This window comes from Pezoporus occidentalis, unplaced genomic scaffold (genome assembly GCF_034315485.1).
Source record: "Pezoporus occidentalis ecotype Australia unplaced genomic scaffold, CSIRO_AGI_Poc_V1 ctg16, whole genome shotgun sequence".
In the NCBI taxonomy this organism is placed as follows: domain Eukaryota; kingdom Metazoa; phylum Chordata; class Aves; order Psittaciformes; family Psittacidae; genus Pezoporus; species Pezoporus occidentalis.
The window spans coordinates 1,464,040-1,480,919 of record NW_026913425.1 but is presented as its reverse complement, the minus strand read 5'-3'; the positions used below and the strand labels follow the sequence as shown (position 1 = coordinate 1,480,919).

At 41.1% G+C, this 16,880-nt stretch overlaps 1 protein-coding gene across 2 annotated transcripts; it reads right to left on the bottom strand.

Annotated features, from left to right (window-relative positions):
* Positions 1–3,700: 3,700 nt before the first annotated feature.
* Positions 3,701–12,162, bottom strand: PPWD1 (peptidylprolyl isomerase domain and WD repeat containing 1). 2 transcript variants are annotated; one of them, XM_062612299.1, is made up of 11 exons: positions 12,015–12,162; positions 10,873–10,975; positions 10,259–10,359; positions 9,616–9,736; positions 8,140–8,587; positions 7,435–7,625; positions 6,865–7,054; positions 6,084–6,265; positions 5,257–5,338; positions 4,530–4,712; positions 3,701–3,853 (listed from the first exon to the last, which is right to left on the bottom strand). In XM_062612299.1, the coding sequence occupies exons 1-11, from the start codon at positions 12,160–12,162 to the stop codon at positions 3,710–3,712; spliced, it is 1,893 nt and encodes a 630-aa protein (XP_062468283.1). In that variant the 3' UTR covers positions 3,701–3,709. The 2 variants fall into 2 exon arrangements, with proteins under 2 accessions (XP_062468283.1, XP_062468284.1); XM_062612300.1 differs by lacking the exon at positions 10,873–10,975 and having other exon boundaries at positions 12,015–12,133.
* Between the last annotated feature and the right edge of the window lie 4,718 nt (positions 12,163–16,880).

Genomic DNA, 16,880 nt, shown 5'->3' with positions numbered 1-16,880 from the left:
CATTGCAAATTACAGGCAAATACACCACAAAAAGCAGATGTGTTCCCCTTATTTCATACCTTCACCATTTGTTACTGTAAGGCAGCATAACAGGGCAAAGTAACCTGCAAATGGGGAACAGTATTGCAGGGTGAGGGGGCTGCGGCTTTGTTTAACAACGAGTTTTCTAGTTGCAGGAGGGAGGGGTTGTGTGGGGTTTTTGGTTAATTGTACACGTGCTGAACTATTTATGAACAAATTATAGTGACATTGAGGTGAAAGTGTTTTATGCATGCTTGAGGACATAATCTGCTTCTAGAGATTAAGCTTGCTCCTCAAGAAGTCAAGTTAAAAAAAAGCCAAACAAACTTCTCAAAGAAGTAGTGTGGTGTAATGTCAATCCAGCTATGTACTGTTACGTAGAAGTCGTGCTTCCAGATTAAGGCAGTGACCTTAAAATATGAAATAACACAATGTTTAAGCAGTATAGACTACTTGTAACTCTCACTTAGAAGAGCAGATGATAAAATGTGATATAAACCTTCCATAATTAGATTTTCAGTTCAGAACTGTCACCAATGTCTGAGGATTACTCATTCACAAACCCATAAAATATGGCTGTAGCACTATTTGGAGAACGTTGCAATGACTTAGTGATGACTCTTTTTTTTTCCTGCTGCACATGCAACTCCACTACCACTTTTACCTGTCTGGTATGTGCACCATTATCTTCTGCCCTCCTCTTTATGTACAACCATTGCCAACTGAAGATGCCAGGCCATGGACCTCTTCATGTTGCAGGAGGAGCTAGAGAATATGGCCAACAGATCAAAATGGTGTATCATCACCTGTTACTGGAGTAGAGGTGAATCATGAGAACCACACAGTGGAAGTGAGCCGTGTTATTTCCTAGATGGGTGTAGGTATTTTGCCACAGTGGAAAGCATGTGTTTACCTGTGCGTGTTCTGAACCTCACCAGGCAAAAATGTATCCCATTATCTGTGGCCATGGCTTTTGCTGTAGTATCAATTTTACATCTTCCCACTACATACCTTAGGTAAAGCCAAGAATGTATGAACAAATAATTTAGTACGGTTGCACTTCAGGGTGAAGGACTACTTCCTCAAAATGACACTTTATTGTAGTTTTATCTTGTTTCTTAAATGTCATGTAAATGGTTCAGCAATTCTAATGACTTGAGTAGTAGTTGGAAGAACACTAAGCTTTACAAGTAAATGTTTGAGAAATGAGCTTCAATGCCTACATATGTATGTAGGTACAGAGAAGGGGTATTCACTCTTTCTTCAGACAACCTTATCAATTTGGAAGAGGTTTACAGAGGAGTGAAAGGTGTTTTTTTCTTGCACCAAATGAACTAAAAATTGTTGATGCTTCCGAGCCTGTAACTTCTTGAACAACAGACAGTTGGCTGCTCTGTCTTGTCTGTCTGCTTGGGCTGTACGGCAAGCAGACCCAGACCTAGGCAGGGCTGACTGTCCCCTCACAGCTTTTTTTTAAAATATGGACAAGTTCTGCTAAGCATGGTAGATACCTTTTCCTGGAATATTTTCAACAGAGAAGATGTGCATTCTTTAGAAAAATCCTGATTCTGTAGTTTTAATTGAGCTGGCTATGCTGCAGTTACACATGCCTCTCAGAATAGTTCTACTTCAGAAAGTTCAAGGTGACTAGTTTGGATTTCTTGTAACATTACATTTGAGGGCAGAGGAGAAATTATCACTCATACTTTTGACTTCAAAGGATTGCTTGTGACACATGGAATGCTGCCATAAAAGTGTTCTTAAATGGAATTTATTTAAGATGACTTGAAGTAACTGTGAAATTGTTGCATCCATCTGTGAACTCTTCAGTGTAAGGTACACTAAGAGGTTTATTTGTATTATACATTAATACTATATATAAACTGCTTCAGTTATAAATTTAAGCTTGTTTCACTAGTTTTATTGAACTTTAGGTTTAGTGTACTGACATATGTGGTATGTAACTGGAGTGTTTTCTCAACTAGAACTTACTTGAAGCATTACTAACTATGAGGATTATGTGAAAAGACTGAGTAACTTTTTCATAGGATTTTGACTTAATTGTGAAATTGAATAAATACAACATCCAGTGACTGTGTTGTGGCTTTCTTTAAAGAATCTCAGCTCAAAACCAGTATGTCTAAGCTAAGTGAAAAATAATGTTTTCTCTTTTGATATGGTCTTAACTCTATGCTACCTTCAGATTTATTGTGGACTATGTGGTACACGCGGATTTTATTCTGTGTTCTTACTCTGAACTGAAAGGCATCTTCCAATAGAAACAATTCATGAGCTGCTGCAATTTGAGTTGCCCAGAAAACCAGTTTTTTCAATAAAAGTGTCTAAAACTTTGAGAACAAATTTCAATAAGCTTGCTATTTTTTTAAGGTCATAATAAATCATTTCATAATATCATTTCATAATAAAGGTGTGCTCTGTAGCATTTTCTTACTGATCACTAATGATACCTATCCCTTTATCTCAGTGAAGATAAAACTTCCTAGTCCAAGCAGCTTTTGAGGGACTGAATTTGATCAGTATGCCTCACTTCATCAACAAAGTTACCAGAAGTGTAAAATCCTGAGTGCAGGGGCATTAATGTGAACCTCAACAACAGAAGTTAAAGTTACTGTATTTAGAGTGGCTTTAGCTATCCAGCATAGTAACAGGACAGAACATAGCCACAGATTCACAACAGCTTGAGAAGGTGTCTGGGCTTTCATTGAGGTCTGCATCAGAAACATCTGATGGAAGTTTGAAATGAGCACCATTTTAAATTAAGCATTTTAGTAAAAGTAATATTATTTGCAGGCCTGGCTAAAAATGAAGCCAGAAACAGACACCCTAGACTAAAATAATGAAACAGCACACACTGAAAGAAATTAACATTGGCAATGCCAAACACGTTGCTCAGGATTCCATGTGCTGGCATTCCAAGAGCTGATCCTTGCTCTTGTCCACAGAAGACACATACACGTCCATTCTTAAAGGACAAAGGTAGATTATATACCTTTTTATAACAACCTGTATCATAACTTAATCTGAGATGCACGTACATTGACTGAAGAGCTTGGGATTTATGACCTTTTCCTTTGACAAGGATTTCAATACTATGAAAAGGATTAGATTTGAAAAATGCAAATAAACATGAAAAAAAAAATAATCACAAACTATACCCTGATCCTACTTTATAAACACTAATATGAGGCATGGTGTGTGTTTTTATTCTTCTTCCATAGAAGAGCTAAAAGGAAAACAGCAGACTTCGTAAGAAACATGCAGCTGTTTTTATTTTAAAATACAAAATTACCAGAAATACAGATTTAGGGCACTTCAGGTACATTAAAAATAGTAAAACCAATGAGATGATCTTAGGGTTGGAAAGGACCTTAAGTATTGATTTAGACTGGATATAAGGAAGAAATTTCTTCTGTTAGGGTGGTGAGGCACTGGAATGGGTTGCACAGGGAGGTTGTGAATGCTCCATCCCTGGCAGTGTTCAAGGCCAGGTTGGACAAAGCCTTGGGTGACATATTTTAGTGTGAGGTGTCCCTGCCCATGGCAGGGGGTTGGAACTAGGTGATCTTAAGGTCCTTTCCAACCCAACTATTCTATGATTGCTCTGTCATGGCATTTATCACATCTAGAACAAAAATGTTTCTGTTCTTTCTAGTTCCTGTTTTGGGTCTCACTTCACTGTGATATTAATGATGCTGATATCTTCATACGGTTTGTCAGTTTTGGGATTGACTTTTACATTTGAGATTCTCTGAACAACTTCCATTCCTTTAGTCACCCGTCCGAACACGCTGTGCTTGTTGTCCAGCCATGGCTGTTTGGAGGCACAGGAGAAAAAGAAAAAACATATTAAAATAGAATGCAGCATGTAGGTTAGGCACCAAACCAGAAAGAGACTGACCTACAGTAAGTGTACATGGATACATTTTATATGTTCAGATTATGAAACTTAACACTATGTAAATATTACCATGTAAGTAAATACCAGAGTGCATCCAATGCATATTTATATGCGTTTAAGCTCACCTTTTCAATTGTTTTCTTAAAAGTGTAAGTGTATTCTCAGTTCAGAGAAATGCTGGTTCTCTATAGTGCATCTCATGGTATTTTCACAGCTGGATTGTAGCTGCCAGTCCAGAACACTACTTAATTCAAAATCATGTTCACAGAGGTTGCCCAATTAGCAATGTGAATATAGGCACTGATATAACTTAATAAGCCTTAAAATTCTGGTAGAAGGCTGCTTTTTTAAAGAGACACGATTTTGAAATAAGTGTTCTAAAACTGCAGTTTCTTTAAGCGTTATGTTTAAGGATTTGTTTTGTATCTGTATGATTCACATACCAAAATTTCTGAGTTTTGGCACTAGTAGTACTAGTGTGTTCCTTTTTCCATCAGAAAAAAAATACATGCTACAACTAAATGTATGTAGATAGAATGTATGTAGATAGAAGCTAACTATTTTCAATTGAGCTTTTAATATTACTTACCGTTGGCACTACTGTTACAAAAAACTGGGATCCATTGGTATTTGGTCCTGCATTAGCCATGCTGAGTGTGTATGGCCTGTCATGTCGTAAAGTTGAATGAAATTCATCTTCAAATTCTCCTCCCCAAATACTTTCACCTCCCATTCCTGTACCAGTTGGGTCACCAGTCTGAATCATGAACCCCTGCAAAGAAATGAAATATTACATCACATAGAATAAATAAAAAATAGAGGTTTACACCAGGTGACACTGGTTTTTAAACTTACTTCAATCTTTTCAAAACAACCTGAGTGTTAAGTTGCTGTGGATAAGGAACAAAGCATTCAGGGCTTCTGACAAGACAACTGAGTACTTCTGAAAAAACAAGCTTACTCACTGTTCCTTTGAACTAACAGAAATCTGACTACCTGCACCTTCTGCAAACATTCAGGCTGCATCAGCTTGATTCTAGTGCAACAAAAGTAATAAGCCTTACAAGAAATGCCCCTGACATGAAACAAAGTCTGAAGCAAGATTTCTGAATTGTCTTTCAATTTTCGTTTTTCTTCCACCTTGCCAGTTACAGAACAACTACTAAACAACTCTAGTGAGTGATAAAGACTAGAGGTAACTCTGAAGCCATTACAGAAATCCTTTCTGCAAAAGGGAAATGAAGGGGTTAACAGAGGGGACTGACCACAAAGGTACATTATCTAAACCAACAACAAAAAAATTTTTTACACGTTACCTTGATGATACGGTGAAATATGTGTCCATTGTAATAACCATTTCTGCTGTGCACACAGAAGTTTTCCACCGTTTTGGGGCATCTAAAAACATATAACAGAAAATACAGGCTATGGTAAATATAAAACTATTGTGGCAAGGTCATCAAGATTTCAGCTGAGTCTAAGATTCTTTTACACTGAGCAGTGTTTTAGCAGTCTGCAGAAAGAACAACTTTCATCAAATAAGGAAACAAATTCCCACCTCCTGAAACCCAGAGCTGGAAGCAAAAAACACCTGAGTATAAAATTGCATGGTTGCATAGGAGGGATTCTTCAGCTATTCCAATGCTTAAACAGATCCAAGGCCTTTTCTGCTTCTGACACCACCCCACCAGTGAGCACGCTGGGGGTGCACAAGAAGTCAGGAAGCACACAGCTGGGACTGCTGACCACAACTGACCCAAGGGATAGCCCACACCATATGGCACCATGCTCAGCATATAAAATGGGGTTAAAAGGACAGGAGGTGACATTCAGAGTGATGTTGTCTGTCTTCCCAAGTAACCATCACAGTTTCATAACTTCATTCCACAAGCACACAGCCAAAGATTTAAAGGGCATACAAAGCCACATGCTCTTCTTTAGATTTTTTAATCTCATTAATCTTAGATACTAAATTCAGAGCTCAGCTGGGAGGAAATAAGGACAGTAAAAAAAAAAAAAGGAAGAAAATAATTACTCCTAGCTTGAAATATAAGTCTTGAATACTGCCACCAAAAAACACAGAAGGAAGAAGAAAAATGAAATAACAGAATTACCAAATACATACATAAAACCAAATACGTACTCAACAGGAAAAAGCTTGACATGAATATCTCCCATGCTTGTGTGTATAATGGCACTGTCTGAAACTCTTTTGGGACCTTCTGCCTGAGTGGCTGCCATAACCTCTTCTTTAGAAGGTTTCTCATTAAACACATCTCTGTCAGACTCTGCACTCTTTGTATCTTCTGGTTCACGTTTAGTAAACTGAAAAACAAAAGAACAGAAGGTTAATTGTTTGATTTTCTCTTTTTCCCCCTTATCTTAAGCAGCGCTCTGCACCCAAGACATCAATGTAATTATTTGACCTGTTAAGCACCCAGGTACATTTGAAATGCAGGAAGAAAATTCTTAAGACAGTTTATCCTTGCATTTCAGTGTTGTGTGTTACCAGCACTTCCACAGTCACAAATTTCAGTATAACTACATGCAAATCCAAGTAACTCCACCTAATCTGTTATCTTTAAACTTCCTCCCCTTTTCAACAGAAAGCCTGCCATACTTAAGAATCAACAATCTTAAGCATGGAGAGTATCAAATTGTTCCTTTATATTCAAACTGGCAGGTTTCATCCCAAAACTTCTAGTTTCACTACAAAGTCAAACTAAATCCTCTTAATCCAATACTGCATTAACAAAAAACTACAGAAAAAAAGAGCAAATTTTATGAAAAATAGCAAGTGTCTCAGAAATGTCTTACATTACTTACAGAAAAAAACACAGAATGAATATACAAGTACATGAGTAGCTGCTTAAGTAGTAGACTTACGTATCAAGTCACAAAATTTAAATAGAAACCATACATACCATGTAGAACCTATTTTTTTTAAAAGCTGTGCAGATTACTGTAGGATCTGTTTGGTTATTCTGGAGCACAGGATTTTCAGATGCCTTCATCTCTATAGTGATTGCAGCATGATGTTTCCTTGCTACTCCTTGGAACAATGCTAACTGCATCATTCTGATGTTCTCTTGTTTTCCCAAGATACGAATACACCTGAAATACAAGATGGTAAAAGGTGTAACTACTGTTAGCTGCTCACAGTCAGAGAAATTCTCCTTTTTGGCTGCAAGACTAGTCAGCTCCCTTACACGATAAAATACCAATAGCATGATCCATATTTACTTTACATTACCACACCCATTTAGCCAGAGATTAATTGATTATATGTTTTTAATATAAATATGCTTCCCATGTTTTCTCTTCATTTTACTAACCTTTAAACTGCAACAATTCATTATGAAGCATGGCAGTATATTATCTACAGTCTAATCTAAACAGCCTAAATAAAACAGAGACAACTGGAGACCCACACAGTCATACCAAGTTTGACTAAATATAGACCACATTTATCTCAATGTCTCATTGGAGCTTACCTGTTAGTCTCTACATTTATGACCTTAATGCCCAACATTGTTCCATAGAGAACGAAGTGTCCAGTTTCATCAAAAATTATATTAACTAATCTTACTGCATCCACTTTCTCTAGCTCACGCTCAACTGCCATTCGTCGGCCAAACTCCATATCTGGAAGTTGCTGTCTCATCTGCTGAAGCTCGGTAAACATCTACAGAAAAAAAGGGGAGAAAAAAAAAAAAACTCATCACTACTTTGTAAATGTATTTTAAACCTTTGATCCAGCAAATCACTGATCAAACCTTTAGAAAACACAGAATTCAACCTACTCCACTCAACTGAGTAACATAAATAGAAGTAATATTCTATTCTAATGACCAATAGGCATGTTGTAGTACTAGGTTTAAGCAAAGAAAGAAAATTGTGTAGCTGTCTAACAAATTTCTTAGAAAATGAAAAATTCATTATTGTGATGTTATCTAGCAGTATGAATGCACAGAGAAAATCAACACCTGTTACATTACATAACTAACCTAAATCAGTAAGAATTAATTTTGGGGCAAAGCAATAAAAGAGACAAGGAAGACAACATGGAAAGCCTTTTCTACATGAAAAATATAGCAAGGAAGCTCAGCTTCAGAAACAGACAACTTAGGTGAATGTGCTAGTAAATGAATTCAAGTAGAGAAAACATCCCAAAGGAAGAGAAGCAAAACCAAACTCACACTCAGAGATTCATCGAAGACTCTCATGAGCTTCCCTGTCAGAAACCGGAAGATTCTAACTTTTCTGTCAGACCCAAGAGTGGCCATTTTCTTGCCATCAGGTGAAAAACTTATACTGGATGGGTAAGCCTTGCATTTGGCAAATTCGTATAGATCAGTATCTGTTTTATACTCCCAGTTCACATTCTTGGGAAATCTGTAGTCATGAGGAGTACCAGTCCAGTACTCAATCATTCCAGACTTGTCAGAAGACACTACTACTTTGTAAACAGGGTTCAACCGTATCTGAGTAAGAGGAGATGTATGGAGTTTATCAAAAACATGAAGCGGCTGGTTATTTCCTCGTCCATCATATATGAATATTTTTCCTGTGCTCTTCTCAGATGTTGCAATAGAAGATATGGCATCTCCAGGGCAATATACCCATTCACACTGACCAGGGTGGTAGCTGCAATGAAGAGTGGAAGGAGAAAACACAACAAAACTAATAAGGAATGGTGTTATTTAGATAAGAATACATTTACACTATAAACTTGAAATCAAATAATCAGAGGCAAATTTTGAACTAGTATTTTCTAGTATTTTGAACTGTATTTACTAGTCTTGCTAATATTTGTCTTCCCAAAATTCAAGTGTTACAACCAGGCTTTTCCAAAAAAAACACATTCAGTGGACGGCTCAGCCCATTGCTGTTGCTCACATTTCATTTTATAAAGAGGATATGACAGAATGTGAAGGGAGAAGGTGGGTATAAAACAAGAATAAGGATGGAAACCCAGCTAGATAGCACAAGTGGCATTAATGACTAGTACCCAACTTGTATGACTCAGTAACTTTTATGAATTCAGTTGCTGAGGTGAGTAGCTCGAGAGAGGACGCCTCCAACACTGGCGCAGGGGGGAGATCAGCGTCCAGGAGCCTCAACTCAGAGCGCCAAGAGCCACCGAGGGAGCCTCAAGTCCTCGACAGGACCTGCCCAGGAGCCGGCAGCTCAGCTGACGAGAGCGAGCAGCTGACTCACAGGGGGCGGAGCCTGAAGCAGCGGCACCAGCCCTGAGTGGGTAAAAACCTGCCCCAGGGAGCGCGAGCGACCACGGCGCGTCGAGGCTGCCCCAGTGGTGGCCAGCGTAGGCACCCAGAGAGAGCCGATGAGAGGGGAGGCTGCAGTGCAGAGCTCGGGGTGCAGAGAGTGCCTGCACTGGTCTGGTGAGGGGAGGGTGCACAATGGGCAGGGCTGCACGCGGTGCGCCCTGGTAGAGGTCCTGCTGCAGCAGGGGCTGAGCTGCAGGACGCTGTTGAAGAATGAGGTTGTAAATGAGTTAACTTCAAGGACATTAGGCTTGTTAGCAACTACAGAGATAAGGAAATTGCTAAGACATGGGCAAGAATTGGCCAAATTACTGACCTACTCCCATTTATAATAATTCCAATTTACAGTATCAACAAAACATTTTCAAGAACTAAGTCATCACTTACCTCAGTTTCAGCATGTTGATCATATCAAAGTTAACCACATCAAACACCTTCATTGCTTTGTCATCTCCAACTGAACAGAATAATGCCCCCTCTGAACTAACAGCAATACTCTCAATAACACCTATTTAAAAAGTTAACATACTATTAACACACAGGAAAGGGACATTCTTCATTTCAATATTCCACAGCAAAAACAAAAAAACACTACAGAGGTTTAAACCTGTTTGGTAGCTGTTTCTCCACCTTATCTGATAAAACAGCTACCTGACTTTAATAATAAAAAGCAGTAGGAAAAAACCAAACAAAACAAAAACAACCCCCCAAAATACAACACATTGTATCCTATCACTGTTTAGAAACAGATACATGATAATGAACTACTTATATACAAAAATGAAAGCTTATAAAGGCAACCATTTTCATCTAAGATGTTAATTAAAAAAAAAAAAACAACTGAAAACAAAGTCTGGGACCAAGATGTAACAGGACAGGGGAATGGATGAAGATAGGTGGACGCTATCTAATCACTGACTGCAGTAAATGAATCTCAAAATTCCTCACATCTTTATTTACACTCCCTCTTCTTACTAACAGCAAGGGTGCAGGGAAAGTAAGCTCCTTTAAAGAACAAAAAGCAACTTACCGAGGTGACTCCGGAAGTGTTTAACAAACTCGATTCCTTCTTCTATTTTTTTCCAGAATTTCACATGTCCATCATGACTGGCTGTTATAATAAAATCTGTCCTACAATTACAAAAGAAAATAACAACCAAAATTACTGATCTCTGAAAAGTCAACAAACTGAACTGAAGAAATATACAATACTCTCCTTTTTCACTGCATAATTTTTTCTCCTATTTTAAGTCTGATTTCACAGTAGTTACTATTAACTAATGTGTGCGTGTGTACATAAAGGGAAGAAAGCTATCTCCTCAATCCATGCAGTTCTGCTGAATCATGTTTTGTTCAGATGCAGGTTACTCTTATTCCTGTATATACTGCACACTGCAATAAGGATTTTAAGAGCTTCTTTTAGTCTATTTAAACAATATTTACCTTGCTTTTCAGCAAGCCCTTTCTTTTGGACTTAAGTTTAAAAAACAAACAAAAAAACAAAAACAAAAAACAAACACCTCAGAATAGCCCCTCTGGATACTGAAAATTTCCATTATTAAAATTCTATAATGAAAACCTCCTAGTATATACAAAAATACATCTATGACAATGAGATACGGTGGGAAAAAAAGGACTACTTACTTAGTACATGCAACATGTGTGATGACATCTCTGTGCATGTAGCTGCGTTCATACATCGAAGCACATGGCAGATTTGCAAGATAAACATGTTCAAACTCAAGAACTAAACAGAATAAAAAGAAAAATCAAGATTAATTTCATTTATAAAGGCATATGTAGCTTGTTTTTTCCCTCACTTTTCACCATGAATTGCTTACTCCCATCTTAATCAAGAATATGCTATAATAAAAGGGGTTTACTCTGGCTTTGTACTTGGACTTACTGATACTTGGCAGACTAAAGGTACTCAAACTCTAACCCAAACAGGCACCCCCATTTAAAGCAACTATTACCTTGCCTGAACATATAAAAAAAAATATTAGTGTCACAGAAAATCACAGAATATAAAAAATTTTAAGTTACTGACAGATGGCCATCCACACCTCATTTTTTTCAACACCCTAATGTATCCCTGTGATTTTTAAGAGATTCAAGATTCCACAGAGGTATCGCAGCTTAAATTCTAAGTCGCAGCGCCTACCTATTTAATTGTTTAACTGGCCCACCTAAAATGATCGCGTTTTCTGCTTCTGACTCTGATTTTTACATTCTAACCATTAATACCTGCACAATGGCATTTGTTGCTGAACCAGTAGGTTTGCACCTGCTGAGCACCGATAAACTCAAATTTACTTTATAGTGACACCCAGAGAGCTGTGAATTGCCAGGCAAACCAGTACCTAGGCTTTTCCTACTCCCTCAGTTTAGCGCAGTGACCCAGAAAAGAGTTAATCTCACAGCTGACAGCAGCACGGCTTCAGCAGTGCTGGCACTGCAAGCAGGAACTCTTAGCTTGAGGGTGCGCTTCACAGAACACAGAAATACAGCGTCCCCGGCCAGTAATTCTGCACCCAAGAGTCCCCCCACGACCCGGTCGTTTTATGTACGAGACACGGTTTCAGGCCACGGGCTCTTCCCATCCACCCGGGGCATCCCCCGACAGCGACACAACTACCAGTCGCCAGAGGCTGGGACCGCTCCCGCTGGGGCCTGGAGACGATCGCTCTCTGTGCTGCGGACCGCGACCGGGCAGCGCCACGGACACCTCCCCGGCCGCCCCTCAAGGAAGAGGCAGGCAGGTGAAGATTCCCCCCTCATGTTACCTCTCCTCTTTTTCGCCTGTGCAGCTTCCCCCGGGTGCGGCCCAACCCAGCCTTCCTCCTCATCCTCCTCGTCTCCTGCCGCCGCTTCCTCGCTGCCGACCTTGGGCTCGGGCTCCTTTCGTTTGCGCTCCAAGTCAGACGAAGCCATGTGTCAGTGACACCAGAAAACGATCCCCGCGTCAGCTCACACGAACAGAAAACCACTATTTGTGCGCGGGCGGGCCTCCACGCTATTTATGGCTTAGGCGCCTCCCCGGAACGTACGGCTTTGGCCCCTCCCCGGAACGTACGGCTTTGGCCCCTCCCCGGAACGTACGGCTTTGGCCCCTCCCCGGAACGTACGGCTTTGGCTCCTCCCCGGAACGTACGGCTTTGGCCCCTCCCCGGAAGACTCTGTACCCTTAGAGACCTATCCGGATGTGCCGCTCCTTTCCTCGAACTCCGGAACACAAATGGCGACGAGGGTGGGATTCCGGCTTTGAGAGAGCGTGAGAGGAATAGCTGGGTATAACAAGGATTAGTGGGGCCGAGTAGCGGAGTGCACTGCTACCAGGTTATAACTACGTATAACTACGAAGTGGGGGAGCACAACTACTGGATTGCGCCCTGTTCTGTACGTGGGGCCGTGTAGTGGGGTTACACTGGTATCGGATTGCGGCACGTTTGGTACGTGGGGCCGTGTAGTGGGGGAGCATAGCTACCGGCTTGTGCCACGTTCTGTACGTGCGGCCGCAGAGCGGGTAATGACTGTTTGTCTGGATTTTGTGTGTTTCAAATATTGTAGTTGTGCGGAGTGTGCTTGTGGGATCCTTTACGTGTGTGTGTGTTGAGGGCAGGGCTTGGTCAGTGCAGTGTGTAGCTGCACCAAGAGACGGTGTTCCGTGTATTTCTGTTGTTGGTCTCGCGTAGAAGTTTTTAATGGGTAGCAGATTAACATTCTGGGCAAGAAAGGGTTAAAGCAGGAGTGCGGCTGCCGGGCAGGCACTTGTAGCTGCTGCCGGGCAGGCAGGCGCTTGTAGCCGCCGCAGAGCAGGGTTAGCGACTAAAAAAAAAAAAAAAAAATGGAGAAGGCAGTGAAGCCCCCGTAGTTACTTGATAGGGTTGGGTAATCATGTTCAAGGGAAAGACGCCCTCTGCTTCGGTCCCAGTGCTCCACCGGTGGGGAATGGCCAGGACGGACACCGGAGCCGTCGAGTACTTTGTGGGATAGGTGGGAATCCTGTACTCAGGTGTGGCTGGAGCCATGGAGTGAAAAATGCCCTTTCGATCTATTGAAGTATTGGGGGCAGTCTAATTACATGCTCATTCAAGATTTGCTGCCAACCCCATTGGAATGAATCTCAACTTGACAAGAAACTTGCTACAACATGAATATCCGAAATGACTGTGGAAGCAAGCTCAAGAAAATGGATGAAAGACTCTGATTGCTGTCCATCATGATGTGGAAAAGATACACCAAATTCTGGAAAGAGTGAAGAAATAGAACATCAATGGTGGGACACCTTCTTGAGATGGTCACTCACAGCTACAGGAAGTCTAGAGAGTGTTTCATCCTGTTTTTGTTTTATTGATATTAACCCTTTCATTTTTTTGTGTATTGCTTCAAGCTTGTTTTGCAGCCAGTGTGCTATCAACAGCACATAAGGGATTTGATTCAGTGACGCTGTCAGCATGGGTCCCTGAACAGGTTAGTTAAATCACCCTCTGATACAGTGGGCTGTCCAGTAGGGCTCCCACAATGGGAGGCAGACAGGCTGGTTGGACACAAGGGTCTCATCCTTCCTGGGACACTGACAGGCTGATCAAATATAAGGGTTCAATGTGACAGTGTGGTTAGTAAGTATTGCTTTTGATTCTGCATGTACATCAGTGAACAAGAAGTGCCAGCCACCTCTGCCTTCCAGCAGCACCAAAGCTCCTCTTCATCTATGGTCAAGATGTCGGAGCAGAGGCTTGTAGGGCTTCTGCACTAATTATTCTGTTTTTATCGGTCATATTGGGTTGCATTCCTGGCCCTTTAACTCTGCAGCTGCTTCACATTCCTTTTTTTTTCATCAGAATGCTGCTGCTTTAAGGAGGCAGTTTAACCTGTCTTCTCAAGCAAAGCAGATTTTTTTCAGGTCTTGCCCTGACTGTCAGTCAACAGCTCAGTCCTCATTTGCCAAGTGTGTAAATCCATGCGGCTTAAAGGCAAATGTGGTAGTGTGATCCCTTGGGCCTGCAGAAATGGGTAGGGTCAGTAGAACTGATAACCTTGGGGAGGGGGTATGTTTGTGTCCTCTTAAGTACAGGTCTGCAGTCACTGCTTGCAAAGTTTGTCAAGCCATACTGTGAGCTGGATAGACAAGTTAAAGAACCCGATACCTCAGCTGCAGGAGCTGACCTTGAAGATGCCCAGCAGAATGTGTCAGAGGAAGAGAAAAAGGAATGATTTGTAAAACATCACCTGGGGGCAACTGAAAAGTAATAACTTGAATATGTGTGCTTGCAATGTAGCTAGTATTAGAGGCTGTGATTTTGTGTGTAAACCCCCTGTATTTCATATCCAGTTGCTAATAAGAAACTACACCTTGTATGGGTTTGTCACTTGTAAAAGAGATGTTTAGAGCATGCATTCACAGCAGCTGCTAGAAAATGCTAAGGCAGAAGCTAGAAAGATTCTAATATGATGGTAGTATTATAAAGCAGGGAATGGAACCAATTAAGAGGGTGGGAGAACCCCACTGGTGGGAAATTTTCTTTGGCTGGTCCCCCACTGCCATCAGCATCTTCAAAGTGCTGCTGCACCCTGTAGTAGTTGTACTGCTAATGTAAATCTGTGTGTGTGCTTTGCCATACTAGTGACTTGTTACTGGGTGAGGCAGGTGATACTCTGCATTGACAATGAGGTGCAAGGACTGAGGCTGGCCAAATGCCTCCTACCATAGTCAAGGGCAAGACTGGGTTAGCCTCTGTGTTTGCCACCAAGGAGAACCTTTTCCTCCACTGTTGGCTGCAACCCAGCAGGCGCTGAGTGGTGGGGACACATGCCATGCCAGACCTTGATGTGAGGGATGGCCTCCTGTAAGAGGGCCATCCAGGAGGAAAGGACAGGCCACACAGCCTATGGTTGGCATGAGAGATGATCTAGTCTAAATCCCCTGCTCAAGTAGGGTCATCTAAAGCAGGTTTCATCATTTGCGTAAGTAACTATTATAAGTAATAATAATATAATAAATAACTATTGTATTTGAGTCTTCTGTTTTCAAAGGCTGATGTCAAGAAGCTGCTCTTGTGTGATTCAAGATTCCTTAAGCAGATAAGGGGACAGAGAAAGCCAAGGACTGTGTCTTTGGAAGTAACAGCATCTATCTCCAGGTTCCCAAGACTCCCAGTATGTCTGGCCAATGCACTGGTGAAACCTTGTTTTTGGAGCCTGGACGTCACAGCTCTGCTTTGCTTTGCTTTTCCTCCATGTCATCTAGAGACTTGTTAACCAATTTGCGAAGAACAGAAGCCAGAGTGCTTGCCGCCTTGATTGTGCAAAACAAAATAGGTCAGCAATTGATTTTTTTTTTTTTTGCTTTTAGTACATAAACATGGGTGTGAAGACTTTTGACAGGTTATGGTGCATGAATTTAAGTGACCAGTCCAGTTCAATACATGCATAAATACAGAAGCTGAAGATCCTCGCTAGCCAGCTAGTAGAAAACATCAAGTGGAACCCCTTTCAGGCATGGCCATGGGGGGTGGGACTAGCTGAGAAAAGCTGTTGTATTATTAAGTGGTAATAGGTATTGAGTTTTTACCTGTGTTGTGTTGTTTTTTAGAGCTAATCCGTTCCCTTATAGACAGTACATTATATAAAACTGTAGTACGGATGGTAAAATACTTGTGTGTTCCAACTGCAGACCAGGGGCTGGCATGTGTCAGTGACACTAAGTAATAATCCGTGGTGGAACACACAAAAATAGAGAAGTACTGTTTGTCCGTGGTAGCTCCTCCATGGAAGGTTCTGCTTTGGCTGCTCCCCAGAAAGTCCAGCATTGGTTCCTACCGGGAAAAGTTCTGCTTTAGAACTCCCCGGAAAAGTCCTGATCCTTGGAGACTTTTCTAGATATTGCTGGCCACTTCTTCTGGTGTAGGCTGGCCCCCTACATCAGAATGAGTGTGTATTTTTGTTAGTAGTGAGACAAGGAGGCAGAAAAGCAGAAAATACAGTCAGTTCTAAGTATTGTTAAGTTTGATGGCTTTGTAATGGAAAATAACTGCGGTGCTTGAAGGTAGTTTACATATTTATAGGTCCTTAGGACATTAGTACAAAAAAGTGTTAAGAAATGCAGAATGGAAAAAACTGGACCTGGGGATGGGGAGTATCTGGGACTAGCAGATGTCCAGGGTGGGCGCAGTTAAACTAACTGATAAGTAGAAGGACAGGATAATTGCTATGTTTGTGGTGTTAATGAATCCATTAAGCTGGTGTAAACATCAACTGGCTAGTATCCTGGACTAGCAGATGTCCAGGGTGGGAGCAGTTAAACTATCTGGTAGAAGGACAGGATGACTGCCATGTTTGTAATGTTAATTAAGCTGGTGCTTCACAGACTGCCAGAAGTTATGAAGATTGTTGGGAGTAGTAAACGACCCTCAAAGACCACCACCACATTTTTGTATGATTGCGCGAAACGTTCTGGAAAATGATATGATTCATGTGTAGCCTCATGAATATGTATGTATGCCCAGTGACCATATAAGGATGGCCTATGTAGCAATAGGGGGACACGCGAAAGGAGGGGCGATCCCCCGTGTCCCCCAGCGCCGCAATAAAGAATACCTGCTTGTCAACTTGGAACTGTTGGCGAGTTTGTTCCTGGAGTTTTCTCCGAA